Genomic DNA, 22442 nt, shown 5'->3' on the forward strand with positions numbered 1-22442 from the left:
AGAAATCCACCTATGATGCCTCTGGCTCCTCGTCACTACCTAGAGACCCTGCAGTTACAGCTGCTCCTGCTCGGCCATTGGCTGACCTGTCGGTGGCGGAGGAGGTGCCTTTCTCAATCGTCCATTCAGTTGGTGACTCAGAGTCTGAGGGGGGAGGTTTATCAGGGCAGCCTGCCTTTTCTTCTGTCTTGACCGTCATGGCTGGAACCGTCAAACATCCAGTGAGCCTTGATCAAAGCAGAACCTCGCCGACTGTCACCAGGGATGAGTTCCATACCACCCAATGGCCTTCACATAGTTTCAGCCAGGGCTCGGAGATGTCCTCTTCATTGTCATCTGTGGGAGACAGGAGTCTCTCCGCCAGCTCAGGTCTGGCTTACAGCATGTTTCACCAACACAACACTCCACCTCAGGATGCAACCCTGTCATCACATCTTGCTAGGCCTTCGCATGTGTCGTTGGATGTGGATGGAGATAAGAATGCATCATCTTTTTCATCATCAGCATTATCATCTTCCTCGCTGTCATCGTCATTGTCCTCATCAGCTCCATCCATTTCCTCTGTGCCACCATCTGTTGCGTCTCTGTCATCTTCCACTGAGCGCATAAATAAAGCTGCGTCATCTCAAGGTCAAAGGCTTGTGTCCAGCCCTGCCCCTCTGACAGAGGCAGCAACATTATCACCAGCAGCTTTGCTGGGTTGGACGACCCCACACTCCAGCACTCTTACGGTTGTTGACCAGCCAGTTGGTACACAGGGACTACAAACCATTACAGCCAAACCCTTTCCAAGTGAAACCAGCACTGTTAAGAGCAATAAAGTGACACAATACTCATTTCACTCATCAGCAGACAAAATCTATGAAGGAATTAGAACAAGTGCAAGCACTAACATAATAAAGACACAAACAAGAACCAGTGCATATACATCATTTTATATCCCTTATCATGGACAAAATCTTAATAAGCTTTTACATGGACGCACTCAAACCCCGGACCCAGGTATGGACTCGGTATCAGCCAATAATGTGGAAATTAGCACCTCATTTCCCTCCAGTGAAGGTAGTCAGGCTGTTCAAAGGCAGCAGGTGGATTCACCAAATCTCACATCAGCACTGCAGCATGCCCATCTTAAAGGCTATTCAGTTTCTAGTCATATCACACAGCAGATATTAAACGAAACAGCATATGTGGAAAAGGAAGACAAGAAAGAAGTAGACAGTCAGGTTTTTGTTCACAAAATCATCGCAGATACAATCACGTCGCCTCTCACTTCACATGCTGTAAATCCAGCTGTATCACGAGCAATAACGTTGAGACCCACTGGATCATTTATTGCAGTTTCCAGTGAGACCCCACCTAGTGAAACATCTTTCTTTCAAACTGCAGGCACTACGCCTATCCACTCTGGCACGGTGTCCTCAGAGCATGCATCTAATCCTGGTGATTTACTGATGGCAGCAGGTCACGGCAGCCCCAGAGTTCCTGCCATCAATATAAATTACAACCAGGGAGTGATAGCAGGAGCAGAGCCCGAACCTATTTCCGCTCAAGATCACCAGAATAACTCACTTTCGCTGAAACAGTCGAGGCCTGAGTCCACCAGTTTTTCCATTCTGGGCTTGATCACCAGACCAGAAAAAGCCTCCTCCACATCAGACTCAGATTCACCTCATTTTCCAATAAATGGTGTCATAAACATTCAAGACCTTGAAACACAACCAAGGTCTCCACAGGTCACAACTCAGAAGACACCAACAGATTTTTCCTCCATTAGTAAGAGAGTGTATATTTCTGGTTTAGCGTTACCAGTTAGGTTAGCACATAAGACCTTTACCCCACACCCCACTCAGCCTACATATTTATTGCCCTCGTTTGTCAGCCGCAGTCCAAACCACAACAATATTGATGATATCACTGGCATTTCTGCCAATACTGAGGTAAATTTTGCAGACCGATCTAAAGCCACATCATCATCCCCCCGAACAAGACCTCTACAGACACGATCTTTACTAATGTTTTCCCACAAATTTAATTTATCATCTCCCAATAAATCTAAACAGACAGTGACATTAGCGGAAGTCTCTGCCAATATTAACAAATCTGAGAGAACTAATCACAGCATTCATTCGACTTCTGATGCAGAAACGAGCACAGGGAATGTAAAAACAGTGCCCTCTTCCAGTGTTCACATGTCCTATGGAAAGAGTCCTGCTGGACACGTCCATACAAATACTGAGAAGAGTTCAGTTTATGCTTCACTTAATAAAAATGAGGAGTCTGCTCTGATCACAGACACAGTGTTTGATAAGAAGGTTGTTCCATCAGGGCAGCTCACAACACAATTTCCATCTTTCATCACTACCAAAGATGTCTTTACATTGAATAAAAGCTTTAAAGGTTCCAGCAGAGGATATCCTCCTGAGAACCCTTTTTCTCCAGTAACATTTGATGCGGCATTAGAACCTCTTAAAATCCTTTCTCGAGACCATGATGTGACACTTGTGGGCCGTTATGAGCAGTCTTCTCCTTCCTCCTGGTTAGAAATCATCTCAACACCAAGGGCAAACTCTTCTTCCAGCTCTCAGGGACCAATCACTAGCGTGAGCAGTGATAAATCAACATTTTATTTAGGGAGACAAGCAACCAATCTCTTTACTACTTCCTCTGCAGCAGCTTCTCCATCCAGTGATAGACAAAGCAGCACTGGGACACTGGGTGCTATTTTCAGCTTTGGCACGAAACTAATGGCACCCTATACAAAGTGGAAACCCACCAAGCATGTGTCTTTTCAAAGCAGTGCCTTTGAATCAGAAAATACATCTACAGGCTTTGATAGGGCAAATTCTCATTTACCAGCAGATGGCCCATCAGATGAACACCCAAAGCTGGGAAACGAACAAAAGCATAATGTGCATATATTGAATTTAAGTGATCCAACGCTTGTCGCCAGTGATCCATATTCAGAGTATCCAACTGTTGGAGAACACCCATTTATTACATATGTTAAAGGAACATCACAATCTAAAGAGCAGAGTCTGATTTTATCTCCAGCTAATCTCAGATCCTCTGTGGCTGTCAGTGTGCATAGAAGGGACATTGTAAACACTGCAGCTCCATCAGCACGGGGTTCAGAAAGTGTTCTGCCCCTCTCTCATATAACTACTGACTCTGTAGCATCTTCACAAACTACCTCTGCTGCTTTGGTGAATAACAGCAACCCCCATTTGGCTGCTAATACTGCTGTCACACTTTCAAACAGCGCTGCACACAGCTTCTCGGATACTCACAAAATCAGTAGCACTGCTTCTAAAGTGAAGAGGTTAACCCCACACGAAGAGCTGATGCCATCATCAGCATTAACGTTTTCATCTTCATCTTCCAAACCACTCTCACCGTCATTCAGTGGTGCTAAAGCTCATCAGGTGACCAGCTCAGCGTTGTCTGAAGCTGCCAAAACAGGCATGTACGCAGCATCATCTTCCATAAAAGCTGTACCACCCACATTTTCATCCTTGTTGCCCAGTCTGAAAGCATCAGTAGATTCTGATCAAACGCAGCAAGTGACTGACACATTTGTTGTCCTTACAGAGGCTGGGACAGATGGCTTAAACGCTGGAACAGCCAGAGCAGATGCGCTCACTTTCCCCAAAGAAAAAGAGGCCAGTCTAGTCCCCTCTGAATTTGGCAGAATTGTGTTTTCTGCTGGGCCCACAGAGAGGACATCTCAGGTACCACCACTGTCCCTTCCACAGGACACCACTACAGCCTCTGTGAAGCTTACCACCACAACTGTAGATTCAACCACCAAAACTAAAAACCCCACCACTAACATGCCTTCCCCAAGCGTGACCACTGGACCCACACAGACTACCACCACTACCACACCACAGCCTGCAACTGTGACCAGGAGAACAACGACCACAACAACCATCAGGACTCAAACCAGCAGGAGAACGTTCACTCCACCTGTACCGAGAACGAGCCCCCCCCAAGGCGGCCACCACCAACTTCATCTCTCCTTTCACCACCACCACCACAGAGGCTCCACCACAGCAGTGCAACATCACAGAGCGAATGTGGGTGAAAACAGGTACAGTAAGCAATGCTTCTGCTGCAGCCTTGAAAAAATCATGAAGCGGTGAATTTCTATTATTTCTCTTATTGTTTGGCGTCTGTCTTTTTTGTCCTTCTTTGTCGTCATCTCTCTCAGTTGTTTCCATCTATGTGAGAAGAAACAGGCTGGACAGCATCCAGAGGCAGAACCTGCGAAGAGGACTAAGTCAGGGCCTCCGCAAGGCTCTGAATGACACTTCTGCACAAGCACAGGTCAGTAATTAATATCGGTTACTGTAAATTACCCAAGAAAATTACCTCTGGAGACACACTTAATGACCACTTTATTAGGTACAGCTGTATGATTTAGTGCGCGTTTGTGGCTCCTCCTAAATCCAAGTTTCCCCTGCAACTAAAATGGCAGCTACAGCATCATCAGTCTGTCCTAAAGTACTCCATGGAGATCACGTTATAAAAGTATGTCTTAAAAATACAGGTCCATGTGTGCAATGCCTGTAGTATCAAATTACCTAATAAAAAATGATATATCTGTAAAAAGTTTGCAAATCATGGAAGAACTTCAAACACTTTCTTCAGCACTGACAGTGTCACAACTTAAAATGACTGTTTTATCTTAAACTGATGCAGATTTTCAGTAACACGCTGGTTTGACATGCAGACAGTTTCTTACTGCTCTGGCAGACACAGACTGAAAAGCTGTGACAGGATGTCTACAATCTGAAGACACATAAAAAAAGTAGAGTCAGAATCCAAATTAATGCAAAAATAAACATTACATTAATCCATAAAAGAAAAAAAAAATGGTGTCAGTCTTGCTGAAGCTGCAATCCCCCAAATGTCATAGATGTATTTTTTCTATTCTAACAGTTTGACATCTACTTTTTATCAGACCCAAACTATTTACCTTGAGTCTTGGACTAATAAGAAAATATAGTTATAACACGATAACAGTGAAGCATTTCTGATCTTGGTCTGACCATAAATGTGCTGTTTTGAATGTGGCAGAGTGACTTGGACACTCATATAGGTTATGTGAGAATAGATGAGGACTAATATAGAAATTAGGTTGACTGAATATGTCCCAGAAGGCAGAGGGTGATGTCACATATTTGAGTAACTGTACCAACACTAAAACAAGATGTAGATTAGGACAGTATCAGTGCTGTAGATGAAAACCACTCCCTTATATTTATTTATATATTATAAGACAAGCTTTTATTTTCCGTCTATGCTTCACCAAAATGCTGTTGTACCCTGGGATCAAAAACACCAGATTTGGTTTAACAAATATTCGGGAGCAAACCAGTCTCATCGTTTCCCCAACAATAACGACACACAGAATCTGTGCATACACAATGATCTTTGTGTCTGCGGATTAGCCGTTTGTGGAACCAATCATGGTTCCCACTGTGCCAAAATGATTCTCTCTCTCAGTGTGTAACAGGAGCACCTCCTGGCTACAAGAAGCTATGCTAAAATGCAGTCAGTTAAAAATAGTAATGTGTATATTTTAGGCTGTTAAATAGGGCTGAGGATGTCCTAACTGTTAGCTAATTGCGTTAGGATGTTATCTATTTACCGTGCATACTGTGCAGCAAACATGTGAAGCAGGCGGCATGTGTCCCCTCCTGGTCTCCAGCAGCCTGGAGTGTCTTCAGAGTGTTGCCACTTTTGAGCAAGTGTTAAGTGCATCTGTGTGCATGTTTCTGCGTGTGTGCGTGTTTACCTATATAGCTGCAGTTTCAGAGTGTTGTACTTCTCAGTGTGGAAGTATCAGATAATTGAGAGTGACGCCTGTGTATTTGTCCTGCCCATTTGAAGGTCAGTGCTCTCACATGTCTGTAGTCTCTGAAGGTGTCTTGCTTCAGTGCGCCACTGTCACCCATTTCAACATTGCATGGGTGCCTTTTAGTAGCACTGCACTCTTATCCAATTGGAGGCAAGCTGTTGGCAAGGGAAATTGCTTCTGTGTTTAATTATAGGTTGTAAATGGCTGGGAGGAGAGCGATGTGCCGTGCTGATGCTAAAAAGATGATGAGAAATAGACTAAATGAATTGAGCCACAAGACTAAAGCCATTTTGAACCTTTAAAAAAGTGAAACCGAGCTATTTTTGCATCCTTCACTTCTATTCAATTCAATTCAATTATTTGTATAGCACCAAATCCCAACGGAAGTCATGTCAAGGAACTTTACAGTGTTTAAGGTTTAAGACCTTACATAATATAACTGTATACAGAACTATATAAAAAACAATAAAACCCCACTTGAGCAGCACCAGGAGACAGTGGAGAGGAAAACTCACTTAGGAGGAAGAAACCTCCGGCAGAACCAGGCTCAGGGTGGGCGGCCAACTGCCTCGACTGGTTGGGGTGAGTGCAAAGAGTCTGTCTATTGTCTAAGCTCTCCTGTGTCTTGAAACTTTGCAAATGCCAAAACTGAGATCAGTTGGGTTAACCTGCTGGCAGTCTTTCACACTGTTTGAGATATAGTTAGTGGGTGTGTTACCAATCTGCAGTTAGCTTGAAATGCAATCTCTTAATAACACCTTCAAATGGGTGAAGCCTGAGAGGATGAAGTGATAATAAGGGGCTCTTTTCACAGAGCTCATAACAAGGCTGGATTGTGAGGAGGCAGAGTGGTGACTCTCAGCTACTCACACAGACTGTAGGCTCTCAGGGTTTTGGCCTGTGGAGCTACCTTGTCAGCACAGGCTTTCAGATGGGTTTGGATAACAAACCTGAATGGTTTCACCTCTCTCTCCTTCACACACACACACCTAGTTTCACTACATCTGTCATCATTCCCTTTTCCGTTTCCTTGAGAACACAGTTCACCAAGAAGTCAGACTCGTACTGACAAACACGTTTTTTTTTTTTTTTTGTCATGACACACAGATACAAAACACACAGATTTCACCTGTGTTTCTGTGACAGCGAGAACACCGTGATACCTGGACTCTTGGATTAGAAGTGAAAGAACATAAGACTCTTTGTCCCAAACTCCCTATTTAACAGTCTGTCCCATGCTTTGCTCATCTCTTCCCAGCAGCCTTCAGTCCCTCCTGGTTTTCTCTCCACATATCTGTATTCCACGATCACTCTCTCGTGATCCTTATGGTCTCATTAGCGAAAAGTTGCAATTCGCTCTTTAGTACTTCATCAATCCAATCCAGCTCAATATAAAATGTCATTCGGCTCATTTGCTAACATGACTGATTAACACCTTCTGCTCCTACATGAAGGACCATACGGTTTGGCCACTTACAGTAACTGTAACTGTTTTACATCATGGAGGGATTTTTGTTTGTTAAATAAAAAATAATAGAGCTAATTTGTCTAATAACATTAATGATTTAAGACAGTTAGACACGACTGTGAGACACTGAGTCAGAATGTATGATACAAAGATCCTGGAACTGGGTTTTTGAAGCAGCCACATTTAAAATGTACTGTGTTTGTCTTTTCCCTCCTGTGACATGTCAAAACATCTAGAAAGAACTTTCTGAACAGTAGAAGTAACACTTTTACTCTAAACTTTAGCTGTAAAAACAGTGGCAACCTGGAAGGACATCACTGTCAAACCTTGTGGTGGTATTTTTAAAATAGTCTGCATACTAAGAGATGAAACGTGTCAACCATCTATACAGAGGCAAGCAGTAACTATACACAGCAGCAAATATAAATACTACAGCCGTGTTTGCCGTGTATGTAATGATACAAATCAACATAACTTTACATTTCCAGGGTTTTTGTGTCAGGGTCATGAAGTGCATCTTCTGTCCCACACGGTTTATGACACCAGGCCCTGAACTTTGTAAAGTGGACGAAAGCTGAGATCAGTTTCTTTTACGTTTCGTCTTGAGTGTGGTGGAGCAGGCGTTTGTAGTTTGTTAGTTCTCCCTGTGCTCCTTCCTATAGTTCCTTTAAATTTCATTACTGCTGTGTTATTTCTGCTATAAGTTCAAAAGCTATGTGCACAGTTATTATGTCAGTCTTCTTCTTCTTCTATTTTCTTAGCTATGTCCTCATAAATTGTTCAGTTACTATAGCAGCCATCAAGTTTCCTTTGGACATTGGAAATTGGGTATTTTGCTTTACTGCCACTCAAACCACGCACATCAGTATTCATGTCATGCTTTTGAGCATTGGCAGCTGTCATCAAAACAACAGTCATGTTCTGCACTGACGACGTCTTTTCCTGTAACATTGTTTGCGGACGCTCGAGGACACATTGGTGTTTCCACTAAAAACAGAGACCATAGACCACCGTGGCAAGTAGTTTGAGTGACTGCATCTATCCTGGTGGCCTTTTTTTGTTTTAATGGCTAATTAAATGGAACGTTTTAATGATAAATGTAGCTTTATGTGTTTCAGATCTCTCCGCTCAAATACATCTAATTGTATGTCCATTTTACTCTGCTCTGTCAGGTGGAGACTGTATTTGGCTCACCCAACATGACGGTGGCCTATCATGTGACTGGAGGGGACATGGTTTATCCCCCCTCTGTAGTGCTGGAAGGCTTGGAGTCCTATGGTCGTGATAAGCTGATTGCAGATCTGCGACAGTACCTTCCCATGGTAACGGCCCTGCCCCTCCCAGCTGCATTATGGAGACCCGTCCCAGCCAGTGGCTTCCAGCTGAAAACAGGTCAGCTAGTGTTTAAAAAAATACGTTGGATTCAGCTTGGGACTTACTGCTATTTGTTCCTGCTGTGATTGTGCACTGGAGCAATTTCAGCAGTTAATACGTTTGAGAAGTAGAAGAGTTGAATCTTGTGATACCACATCAGAGGAAGAAATGATAATACTGCACTGCTAGTCAGGCTCCAAGTTAGAGAAAACACAATGTTGGTGCATCCGAAAAACAATTTTAAAAATGCAGTCAGTGTTAGTTTTAAAGTCTCGTCTCGTTCTGTGTTCCAGTGCTGCAGTTTGTGGGAGCAGGCGATGATCCACGGTCCTGTCGATTCTCTCAAATGATGGAACAGAGGCTTGAGAAGGTGTTCTCTGAAGCGCAGGCCAAAGTGCTCAACACAAACAGCAGGCTTTCTGTTCAGGTACTGCAGTGTAACACGTTAAAGCACAGTGTAGGAGTTATAGTGCTATAACTGTAATTGTGAACCAAGTGCCACTGTTAAAATGTGTGCATTGTGTCGTTCTGGTGTCATTGTACTTAAATGGATCTGATATCTGACCTAACAATGCTTTTTTTGGAAGGTGTCATGTATAATGAACCATCTATTAACCCAAATGGAGGTTACTAATGACGGTCTGTACTAGAGCTTATTAAAAATAGTCTGCGGCATATTAGAACAGACTTAACTGCAGCCGTGTCTCCCGTTACACATCAGTATTACCATGTGACTTTGGTGATTTGGCAGCTACAAACAAATGCAAACTGTGTGCAATTTGTGCAAAATCGTCCCATCAGGCTTTGCCTTTTAAACAAGAGCCGCTTCTGAGATGCAAATGAATTATGTTTGGGGAGACAGTGTTTGTATTAAGTTTAATGAGCTGCCACATTAATATGGATCCTATGTTAAATTTGATGATGGTTATTCATGGTTGAGAAAAAAATGATATTGCAATATTTCTGCACTCTTTCATGCCGTGCCAGCTTCCCAGCACATGTTGCTTTTCGAAGATTTAACTGTCATTTTGCTTTTCTTTAAGATATTACTAATATTTTATATTTGCTCATCACTGTCCCAAATGCTTTATGTGGTTATAAATGTATTTCTCTGTGCCCTCTTCTTTCTCTGAGCCTCTGTGATTCTGTTTTTTCTCCAGATGCTAAGTGTCTCCCAGGCAGCAAGCTCTCCTGCTGTGTCATTGGTCTACACTGTGAGGAATGGCACTGTCGTCATTAATGGCACCACTGCCTCAAATCTCCTTGGTCAGCTGTCAGCGGAGCTGGTGGGCTACTTCCTCTTCTATCCGCCACTTATCATTGCTGAGCGTAAGTTACAATTTGCATTCCGAGACATGTCTGTTAGTCAGGAGCAACATCATTATGAGAAGAGACACCTGATGTAGTTTTGTTGAGAATCATTGCGTGAGACCTGATCTAACTTTTAAAGATGCTTCCTAAGCTTTTCTTTCTTTTCCATTCCCATTGACTGGACCACTTCAGAAGGTATACATGCATCTATTCTGTAGCTGAACTCAGGAATTCAATCCCCAGCTTTTACTGACATCCAGTTTCCCAGTAATTGGATGTTTGTGACTGTTCTGCTGCTTTTATGATCACGGTTGTTTTTTTAATGATTGAGTCACTTAAATATAGTAGATGCAAAGACACAACTAATCTCAGCCTCCTTTGAGGGTACACTCAGCCTGGCGCTTCGTCTGTGTTAGAGTTGTACTCAGAGATAAACAAATGAAGAGTGACAGGGAATCAGTGGGAGTCTACACTGCAATCCCAGTAGAGTCCCAGTGTGCAGCCTGTTTCCATCCTCAGCGTTGCTCAGGAATCAAATGCACAGTGTTCTGCAGTAGATATGGCAGATGCTGAACTGTCATTTTTGTGATACTGTATTGATCCCTAAAAAAGAAATTCACTCTTTTGCCAAACCAGGTGTCAGAACTGATGACTGAGCTGCTGATTTCAGCGCCTTAAACAGAGTTTCATCTAAAAATTGCCTGGAAATGTTCTGTGTCAGGATCAATTTCTAGCAGAGACCAGACTTCACATTCTGAAGTTCCCCCGTGTTGTTAGTGTAAACAAAAGCTGTGAGACTTGAACAGTGTTGTTTCACAGGAGATTTTTAACTGCCACTGTTCGGAAGCAGTAAGTGATGTTTTCCATCATTTGCCCTAGAGCTTGATTTATTCTACTCAAAGCCTCTATAGATATAAGACAGAAGCACAAGCAAAGTAATATTCCCTGTTCGTCAGTCTCAGCCACTTGTTTTATTCGTCCACCTCATCATATAGATGCCTTTTTATTATCAATGCAGCTGTCTACATGCGCCTCAGAGCAGCTTGTGTTTCACTCATGGAACGCTGCATGTGATCTGAAGCACTTTTTATTCTTTAAGTCCCTTTTGTTCTGTTTTACAGACAAACAGTGACACACACACGTTAGCTTCTGAGTGCTGTCAAAATGCAGGTGACCTACATTCGATACTGTGCTTGAACAAACCTCTGGTCTTTTTTGACATGAGCCAGTCCTGCAAAGAATTGATCACTGCTGTGATTCCATGCAAACAATAATTGAAGATTTTTAATTAACAAAAAAGGACTGCTGGGTTATATTAAAGTTTATAGCATGGTAGTAATCATAGGCTGCAGACAATATGCTGTATGATACATTAACTACAGTCTACAACAAAAATATTATATAGTTAATTATTATGAGGCAACATAAAGTGTCTGTTGCCAAGTGGAAGGTGAGGAATGTGTAAAATCTGACTAAATATCTGATAGCTCAATGAAAAATATTTTGTTTTCAGCATTATCACTGCCAATTTTTGTTATGAATGTGTGTTTTCAGTTTGACAATGACAGGTATTACAATAAACTGAGGATGCTGCCTTACATGAGAAGTCTAGCACACGATTTGAAAGTTTAACCAGGGGTGGTATCTGCAAATTAGCTTTCTACTGGACGCCCCATGCACAGTATATTGCATTTGGGTGACTGTAGCTTGATAGAACAGTCATCCATAAACTGCATCCAGTTGTTTGATTCCTGGTTCACATGGACACTGAACACTGAACTGAATTTTCTTGTGGGGATCAATAAAATATATATATAAAAAAACAATTTAGTTGTATAATACCTGACAAATATGAGCAGTAAACAGCTTAAACTATAAAGTCTGACATGATGATCATGAATCATCATAACAAAGTGAAGCAACAGTTATTGGACACTAAAAGCTAAATGCATCGGTTAAATCATTTTTTAGATGTCAGAGAATGTGAGTGTAACTTCCTGTACACCGTTTGTCTTTGCGCTCATGCTGATGCTCTCAATTGCTTTCCAGGCGAGGCACAGTTCATCTTTTCCTATTGACAGAGAACTGAAGCTGCTGCTCTGCTAATGTGCTGCTCTTACTGCAGCTCCGGTGTAGACACAGTATTTAAAGCTTATATGTGCAAAAGGGTTTCTTCGGTTTCTTGCATAATGTAGTCCTGGCTCATCAAGCTCAAGAAAAGCTATAAAAAGACAGCAGGTCAAGGAGACAGGCAGCCTTGAAAATGCCTTGAAACACCTTGAAAATGCACATCTTCTTTTTAAAGTCTCCCTTTGCATAATGTCAGTGTTTTCTAACCAGCTTCAGTGCCTTACATTATCCAGACTGTGGTCAGTTTGAGAAGAGAGAGCTCTGGCTATGCACCATCATGCTTCAGATCACAGAGTTAATGCTTCTTTGGATTACCATCTAGCTGACCCCAGTATTGAAAGCACTTTATAAGAAAAACTCTCCTGTTCTTCTTTACCCATCCCAGTGGGCAAGTGGGTTAATCTGCCGGAGTGTAACATGCTCGACCATATTCAGCAGAATTCACAAGCAAAAGTTCCCATACGGTCAAGTGCTGCTAAGACAGAGGTACTACTGTGTGTTAGAAAGGAAGGCTGAAGACAAATTAATGCTGAATATCAGTAGTAAGCTCAAGGTCAGTGTTAGCTGTGACATTTTAACTTGTAGAGACAGATGCATGTCTCCATCATTTACCTCTTTACATCAGGTGACTGATGAATTAGACACTGTCACAGAATAAAATCCTGTTCCAAATGTATGGATGTAGTGGATGTGGACTGCATGAATGCACTGTTACAGGAGTGTTTGGGTTTTAAAGGCTGCTTAAATCTAACCTGGTTTAAAAAGTCACTGGCCTTTTATCAGGCGGCTGCTCCACCTTTTAGTTGGTGCTGGATGTTCTGCTCTTCTCATTATTACTACATAATTGACACATACAGTAAGTTTTTTTCTGGACAAACCTGTGTCATTGATTTGTACCTTCTGGCTTAATCCAGGTGCAGTTGTCCCCCTGCTGAAGCATTATTATGGGAATAATGACAACTGATGCTGTTCTTACGTAAGGCAGCAAACTGGGTACGAATTCAGCCTCACAAAGATGCAGCTCTTGAATGGGAATACAGCATCAGTGTCACAGATACAGACACTTCAGCAGTTTACACACTGTTTAAATTAAGATTAACTTAAGAGGAGCAGTTTAGGGACCGGAGAAAGAGAAGAGACTCTAAGGGAGCAGAGACTGACAGGAAGGAAAACCTAGCAAGACGGGAGAGCAAGAGAAAGCATGTGACAGTGTTTGTTTTGTACCTTCACCATTAGTGATATTACACTGTTCACAGGAGGTGTGAGCATATGCTGGCAGCGGCTGCCTTCTCACTTCAAAGCCAATTATTAAAGTAAATAATTAACAGTGGGGGGTTCTCATACCACCTTGGGCTCTGCTCTAACAGTAAAGCCTGTGCACTCACACCACTCCGAAGTTCCTGGTTGTGGCACCGGGTACTCCACCGTTCCTGTGGAGCTGGTGTAGGCTGGACGGATGCGCTCAGCTCTTTTGCCCCCCCCTCCTCTGCTCTCCAACTGTTTTTCTCAGGTGGAATGTGAGTGAGGCTTTTTGCAGAATGTCTCTTTTTAGACTAGAGCAGTCTGTGCAAACTACAACCTAAAGCTCTAGTTTAAAATGTGGAGCATTGTTTTAATAACGGCTTTAAGATGCTTCAGGTGAATGCATTTCTTTTTACTTGTTGGACTGACTCACGAATGCTGCTCCGTTTGTATCCCACAGGTTTTTATCACACAACAGTAGAAGCACATGTGAAACGTCCTCAGTGATTAATTTGATTCAAACATAGAGGCAGATTTGAACTGATTTTGCTGACAGCCTTATCCATTAACTAGCCTTACTCTTCATCTCACCCATCCCTCTCCCCTCGTGTTATGCCTGAGTGTACATTTCTGTAGCTAGACTTCTTTCACAGGCCAGTGACACAGCATTCCCCAAAACATTGCACCGGCCTCCAGCACAAGAGCTTAATCAGGCAGGAAATAGATGTACAAGAACACAGAGACAACCAGAGCTCAGGCAGCTTAAAGCTGTCCTTGCTTTTGCGTTTGTCTGACATGCAGTGATAATAAGGCTTTTAAACTGAGATCTCAACCACACAAAATGTGCCAACGGCCCATCTCTTTGTCAGAAGGGTCTATATTTTTTGTGTATTTCTAAGCCAGAGTTCCTCAAATACAAACTACCTGGCTGACGAGACCACCACTTGACAACATAATAATAAGTATTAATAATGTGGTAGTGGTAATAATAGCAAAATATAAATAAAAATACTATGGTAAAACAAACAGTAGATGTTTGTTGGGCTAATGCTTTTCTTTTTCCTTTGCAGCTCTGGAGTATCACAATCTAAACACCTCCATTGCAACCAGAGACTTCTGGGTTATTACAGGTAGGATTATCATAGTTTCAAATCTTTTTTTTTTAACTTTAACTTCTAAAATTTGACCTCACCTATGTGTATGTGCCTAATTTCACAGGAATAATTAGATGCATACTACTCCTGGATTATTTGCGGTTTAATATTTACTATGTGGGCTTTTATGAATGACTACATCATCTGAACAGCTAGAATACGGTTTACAGTGTTCAAGGACACCCACACGGCTTTGCTGTGTAACAAATGGGTCTTTCAGATCAGCTTGTGTGGCTCTTAACCATGCACTTACAGCGATGAGAGGCTGAGTTAGTTCAAGGTCACCCCCCAGGTAATGGGATTTACTCACACTGAACAAGATGTCCAACCAGGCTCATTGAATTTCAACTGTTGATAAAATGAAACACATTAAAGCTGCATTAGGTGATGTTTGACCGTCTCAAATGAGATTCAGGGAAACACTAACTTATTATTTATCATGACGTTGTTTTGGTGGGTAGCAGCTTGCAGTGCTTTAGACATAAAGCAACATGAGCTTGTCATAAGTCTGGACATTATGCATAGGTCTCAGTGAAACCACTAACATGGTGCTCTGCTCAATGAGCCACAAACGTTTGACATTTTCATACACTGTAATTTGTTACAGCGCTTTTTGTATTGTAGATTTTTAGTTAACCACCAGTATCATCATGCTTTTACAGCACATGAATACACACGCTGGAATATGAAAACTGGGAGGACACTCAAGCGTCTTTTTGTCCCACAGACACGCACTCATGCACAAACATTTCTAATTTTGCCTCTTTCTGTTCTTTCTTTGTGCTGCTCTCTTTCCTCGCCAACAATTTATTTTCTCTCTTAACAACCATCTGGCCATTCTCTTCCTGCCGTCTACATTTGCAGTGATCCAGGATGTGGATAACGCCAGCCTGGAGGGACAGTACCAAAGCTTTGCCAGTCTAATGGAGCAGCGGCTGGCAGAGTTGTTTGTGTTGGCAAGCCAGCAGGGCACTCGTTTTAGACGAGCCACTACTGTAGGCAGCTACACCGTCCAGGTAAGAAACTGGCACGGCAACCCACAGGGAAGAGCAAACAGCCCACGATTCACAGGGTTAGAGGATGAAAACAGTCGATCATTTTAAAGCCTTATTCTGATGTTTTGCCTGAATGCCATGGCACATTAATCAGGCGTCTAATGAAAGCATTAACCCAATAGTTTTGCTGGCTTATTTCTTCAAATATGAATATTTAATGAGATGTACACTGTGATATGCGCTTCTGCATGATTGCTTGGTGGTCAACCCCTGATAATTAGAGAGTTTCGCAGCTCATCATCTGCTAATTGCAAAACACGCCAGAGGTTGAAGGTTTTACTAAACAACTACTTTCTGCTGTCCGTGTGTTTTTACCTCTCATGAGACCCATGTGCCCAGATGCATGATTTTACTTTTGTTATCAGTTCTGAAATGTGAGCCATTCAGCATAATGAGTGTAGTTCCAGGAAACAGGGTCAGTGCTTTTCTTTTCCAATCAGATGGTGAGCATCCGTAGGGTGTCAGGGTTGAAGAATCCTGCAGAGATGACCTACTACATCCAGCACAACGGCTTTCCGTTATCAGGCTCATCATCTGCCAAGATCCTGAACACGGTGGATTCTCAGACCATGGCGCTCACCCTGGGCTACTTTGTCCAGCTGCAAGCAGAACGTAAGCACAGCATCTGTCGATTTGACAATTAGACAAACAGACATAAACACAAGCAGACAGACGTGCAGTCCAAAACACGACCCGTGCTGAGTATAGGGAGAACGGCTGGTGCCGGGGTGATGGGAGTCGAAGGAAAGGTTGCAAAAGCTCATTGCTCTCTAATGCCTCTGAATCGTACCGGCAGGACATTGTTTGGGTTGCAGTGTTGCTCAGAGACAGGGAGAAGGGGGAAAGGGTGAGATCGTGCTGCATTCGCAAATAGATTGCTGCCTACAATAGCTGAATCAGGCTCACCGTATATCAGGTTGAGCTGTTTTCAGTGTGGGTGTGACGGATGCCTCTGCATGCTTTAGCAGGTTGTGTATTACGCTTCCAGTGAACGAATCAATAAACTAACGGGTGTCATTTTGTGTTTAGAGTCTACTTGATGCTGTGTAATGACATGATGATGGTGAAAAGTACTTGTCTTTTTTCAGCTGTGGTCAAGAACCCCCCTAATAACCTTTGGATAATCGCTGCAGTGTTGGCCCCTATTGCTGTGGTAACACTCATTATCATCATCATCACTGCTGTGCTGTGCAGGAAGAATAAAAATGACTTTAAAGCTGATGCCATCGGCAACCTCAATCCCCGAGCTAAGGTGTCTGTTTTTCTTTCTGCTGTTTGTATCTGTCTGTGTTGAAATACACGTTTTAATACATTTTCTTTTTCTTCCACTTTCAGATGGCATATCGGCGAGATGTGGGTTATTATCACCAGGTATCTGCCTTTTTCTTTACACATCTATGTTTTCATCTTCAGGGCTCAACTAGGCCAAAAGTAGGATTTAAATGGGATTCTGTGCAAACATTACTTATGATATATTTCAATAAATCCTGCTGCGCTGATGACAACTAAGGATACAGCAGCAGCACTTTAGAGGAACAGACCTTTTACAATGAGATATCCCTGGATGAAAAGCTTCTACAGGAGCCTCCAGATGGTATATTTGAAAAAACTAAGCTGTACAGAGAATGGCTATTATGAAGTTGGTGGGTTTTTTTCAGCAGAATGAGGATGAAGATTGAAAAGTGTTTTCCACCTCCATGTCTGTCATGCCATAGTCATACATCAGTGTAGATGAAAGAAAATGCAGAGACTCAGCACATATCACTGCTGTATTTACGGAATTTCATTAGAGAGAAAGCCATAAAGTCTAATATATCACTTTGCAGATGCAAGGGAAGCAACTTAAGTGCTACTTCCAGTGAAGTTATTATTACATAGAATCGAAAGCCCTGCAAATTCTAATCTTGTACAGTAACTAAAACACCAAAAAGATTAGATACTACTGAGTGTGTCTTGATCAGTTGTGTCTAGTAATAGTAATACAAAATCTAGAAAAGTCTGAAGTACTCAGAGACAGAGTGACTCTATGAACTGGCACAACACTCTTTCTATTTTTCTTTTTGCGTGCACACTACAGAGAGAGAGAGGATGCACGTTCTTCACTCTTGGATCTATCACGTATTGATTTTGCACAGTGACTCATGGTGGCTCAGCTGCACTGAGGCAGTGATGTGTGCCTTACAATTTATGACACTGCAATTAGAGTAGTGCTAAATATTTCAGTGCATGTGTTAGTGTGTGTGGATTTGAACTCTTGCGGCTACCGTACCTTTCTGTATTAACATGTGGACAGGTACAGTACAGGTACTGTAGGCCACTGTAATTCACTTCCTTCTCCCTCTCCGGCTCTTATGTGTTTTTATGTTAAACTTCATTACTGTATTTCTGTCGGAAAGTCTGCAAATCACCTCCCACTGTGAGTCATTTTCTGACAAGAATTTGAAAGAGGATGAGAAAGTGCCTCAGTTAGTCTGGACTTATCTGTTTCAAGCGCAGCAGCACAGTCATCCCAGTTCAGTTCCTTAAATCTTCCGGACGTCACTTAAAAAGATTCATTTTTGAGCTATTTAGGTGTCAGTTCTAGTTGGTTGATAGGTATCTGCCATCAGTGGTTAGTTTTTTATGACTAAAGGTGGTTTATGTGAAAGGAACTCAGTCTTATTGAAGCTGTCTTTTTTATCTTTCTTTATTTTCCATCAACGTGTTCATCAGCCAGTCCAGGGTTTTGACTATGCCAAACAGCACCTGGGTCAACAGGGTGGAGATGAGGAGACGCTGCCTGTCAGTCAGGATACACTTGTGATGTCTCTACAAATTCGGGACCCACCGCTTTCACTGGAAAAGGCCCTGCAGAAAGACGGAACGGCCAACAAGAAAAGTCTCACCTCTGACAAACACAAAAGGTATCATCGTCTGTCATACTTTAATCTGTACCACAAAAGAATTTACTTTATTAACCCCAACTTTTAGACAATCTTAATGTTTGAACTGGAGCTGGAGTAACACAGTGGCGATCATCCGGAGATAATCTTGGTCTTGGAATAAAGTTTGGCCATGCTTAACTTAAATTGGCAAAACAATGGCTCATTGATATTCAGTCTAACAGAGGATGTGATTTTATTTTGGAGGTTAAACACAGCGTGCTTAGTATTTATGATAATTACAATGTTAGATTAAATCAGAAAGAATCTATTTACAAAACAGTCAAGGACAAAGGAGAAAATAAGACATGAGAACATTTTAATCAAGTTAGATTGATGTGTTTGTTTACATATTTGTGTATGTGCTCTAATGGACATAGAGATTAGAGACATGAAATAGCTAGGGCTGGATCCATGGCAAACAGCACAAAAGTGTATTTATAAAACTGTTTAAGTTTATTAGAATAGTTTTTTACAGCTAGTATTTTGATACTAGCTGATTGAGAGTCATACTAACACTTGAATACTTCTCTTTTTAGTATAGGACCAAATACTGTAGTGTCTTCTTTATGCTTGGGACGAAACACATTCTCAGATGTTAACGAGACACAATCGTTGATTTTAATGTGAGGGTGGTACATCTAAAGTATTCGTCGTCTGTGCAGCACGTATCAGATTATCTCAGACAGCTCACCATGCTGTAAAGGTTTCTTATTAAAGGTTTTCAGACTTGGCTCAGCCAGCGTCAGTCTCAGCTGTGTTTGTGTGAGTTAACATGTTAGCGTGATTCAGCTGAGGAAGCATGTTGCTTCTTCAACAGAGACTGATGGCAAGCATCCAGAGTGTGTGTGTGCATGTGTGTGTGTGTGTCGTATCTCTCTCAGAAAAAGCTCCTGGGTCACACAGACACAGGCATCATGCTAAAATGCACACATCCCTCCGGCTCTGTTGTTTGTCCTCTTTCTATCCTGTCTCTCAGTGATAACAGACTTCTCTGTATGGGCAGGTGAAACTAACCATCTCCCTCACCTGACACTCGGTGGTCCTATTTGGAGATGAATTGCCATGTTAAATCAAGCTAAATTATTTAATCACATAATAGCAAAAGGGCATAATTCTTCAACCCTTTGCAGGATAGTGAGATAAATAACGTTTATGAGACAGAATAAGGAATCTATAGACTGGAGGACCTGCAGTAATGATGTTGGAGACTCCTGAGGCAGCAACTCTGTCTCATTTATTATTTATCAAACCATTGACCTTAAAGGTTCCTAACTTTTTATGAGATGCATTAGGGTTTAACCAGTTTTCAATCAGCTATTTTGTGGACATTATAAGCCTCCATTATAAGTCTCTTCCTTGCTTGTACATATAGTACATTGGTACATGTATATAAATTATTACATCTATTGCAAAGCTAGCATTGCTGCAAGAGCATCGTGTTATCAGCTCTCTGCCATTTTCAGACAAGCGAATGCTGTGTTCATTCAATCAGGTGTAGATTCACAGTTCCTGTTGATGTCTGAGCGAAGCTGACGTCTGTCACTCACTTGTTGTGCGACATGTTTGAAGTGACATCCTGTCCTAAAATGCGTGTTGAAGTGGTGCTGTGAGGTTGCATTTTTCTAAGTGGTGGAAATGTACTGAATCATGGTCGTGTCAGAGATACTTTATGTAACTTACAGATGGTTTATGTAATTTAGAGAGCTTTGTACCTTTCTCACAGTTGTCAAGGACGGAGGCCTCTTCTCCGTCAGAGCCTGAAGAGCTTAGTTAGGTATTATTTAACTTCAAAAAGATTTAGATAGTAGATCTTATTAATTCAGGATGTCAACATGTACAGCACAGTATGTTGGATTTTTAAAAAATCATGCAAAAAATGCTGTAGTCATTTACCACTGCTTCTTTTATGAAGTCCTTCTTTCTTTAATGCCAAGGTCACAGCGTGTAAGTGTAAACATATTCTAAATGTTTTTTTCTTTTAGTTTGTACACATTACATGCCTTTGTGAAGTCTGCATCTGTGGCATAGAGCGAACTCTCCTCTCTGCAGCGCTGCCTCATTGAGAGCAGGAGAGGGCAGCCGCTGCTCCACTGTCTCTCTTATCGTTTTTACCAGACAATTAGGGGATAGACCATGGTGCTTTGATGTCACTTTCAGCCTTGTGGTCCTCTGCTGCTTGATCAACTCTAATTCCAACTACAGTGCAGTGTTTGAAGCTGGTGAAAGAACAATTGGAGGAAGCAATTGTTTGTCCAATTAATGAAAGAATCATTATTAGTTCACCCTGGACACGTGCTGTACAGACACTGGTTTTGAAACGTAGAGAAGAATCAATCCACGAGTGTTCTTCCGCATTGCTACCATAAAATGTGAAACCTGACCCTTTTGTTTTTTAGTGTTGGCCTGGGTACAAATGAGCAAAACTAAAACGCATTTTATTATCATGCAAAAAAAAACAAAACAATAATAATACACTATGTTTACTGGGCTGGTGCTTGAGAGAGGCGAAGGTGAGTTTGTTAAAGAGAGGGATGACATAATCTGGCTGTAAGCCCAGCTTCCTGAGAGCTCACCGCCTTTCCTGTTGCCATGGTTACTTGCAGCAAGTTGCCGAGTGAGGACGGTTCCGTCATCAGCAACGAATCAGAGAAGCTGAATTCCGGCAGGGGCTTGACAGTGCCGAAAGTCACAGCACAGCAGAAACTGACAAAGGAGGGAACGCGCAAGAGGGACGGTGAGAGTCGCACGCTGATGCAAATAATTATAATTAATATTCTACGGCTCCTTTGCAGACAAGGTCAGATGTGTCATATATGCCAAAAATATTTTCCTGTCCCCTCCTGTATGAGACACTTCTCATTTCAGTTCTCATGCACACAGGTACTCATAAGAGAAATGCACTGCCACTGCAGCTTTTTTTTTTTTATAGCCAGAGAGGTTGCCACTCAGCAGTAAGCAGAGATGGACCTGATGAATATGCATGAGACAGACACTCTGCTGACATGATACAATATGGCATAGTAGCGGTTGCTGTTGCAGAAACACATACACATGCACACATTCTCTGATGCCAAAACAATGAAAACATACAACGGGACCCAATGAATCCTCACATCTTGTGTTCTTGTGGGACGCCGAGCAGCTTAAGTAGAAGCCCTTCATTTTTCTTTTGTTGTTCACTGCAGCTAAATGTTCCACATGTGGTGGGCGTGAGTTAAATTAATCAAATTCTAATACTCTGCTTGTAAATTGAATCAACTTCACTAGATTATGATTTTACTAATGGGTGGATTTGAATAATTCATCAGCTGTGTTAAGCGAAACTAGAGCTGAATCCAGTTTGTCTGATGTCAGATAAGGAATGAAAGCGCAAAGTCAGGTTCTTTCATCAATCACAGAAATGCATTGCCACAACCTCAGAAGCCAAAGCAATCTTTGCAATCTATTGTCTCCGTCCACCACTTCATTTGTTCATTTGCTGACACAGATGACAGATTTGACATAATTCCCCAGTGTCAGCAAGAGTGAGAGAGAGAAGGGTTTAAACAGCAGACAGAGAGACAAAGAAGAAGTGTGACAGTGTGGTATTTGTACTCTCTAAGGGTAAATTCCCTGTCTGTTCTTCAGATCCATATGACACCTCGTCTGGCTCCCTGCAGCTCATTTCCATAAAGCCCATGGCGGCTCAGCCCAACTACTCACACCCTGCATCGTCTGACCGCAGCCAGGACTTAGACATTGTCAATGGAGAGGTGATGCACATATACACACATAAACAAATGAACATGTGCATACAGCTATTATTTTTCTCTATCAGTGTCTTACTATGAGCAATGTGCTTTACAGTTTTAAAACAATACGCACATTAAGCCTGAAGCTGGGACTATTTCAGAATTAGCGTTAGATTTGAATCAAAAT

The 22442-nt window shown here is 42.0% G+C and overlaps 1 protein-coding gene across 1 annotated transcript in view; it reads left to right on the forward strand.

Moving 5' to 3' along the window:
- kiaa1549lb (KIAA1549-like b) overlaps positions 1-22442 on the forward strand; it is a 49401-nt gene that overhangs the window by 19730 nt on the left and 7229 nt on the right. Inside the window, 15 exon segments of the mRNA XM_026378753.1 lie at positions 1-369; positions 3592-3998; positions 4000-4093; positions 4214-4329; positions 8507-8726; positions 9002-9135; positions 9869-10037; positions 14462-14521; positions 15410-15561; positions 16041-16212; positions 16689-16852; positions 16936-16971; positions 18313-18503; positions 21128-21258; positions 22152-22276. Coding sequence (XP_026234538.1) covers positions 1-369; positions 3592-3998; positions 4000-4093; positions 4214-4329; positions 8507-8726; positions 9002-9135; positions 9869-10037; positions 14462-14521; positions 15410-15561; positions 16041-16212; positions 16689-16852; positions 16936-16971; positions 18313-18503; positions 21128-21258; positions 22152-22276 — 2540 coding nt within the window.

This window comes from Anabas testudineus, chromosome 3 (assembly GCF_900324465.2).
Source record: "Anabas testudineus chromosome 3, fAnaTes1.2, whole genome shotgun sequence".
Classification (NCBI taxonomy): domain Eukaryota; kingdom Metazoa; phylum Chordata; class Actinopteri; order Anabantiformes; family Anabantidae; genus Anabas; species Anabas testudineus.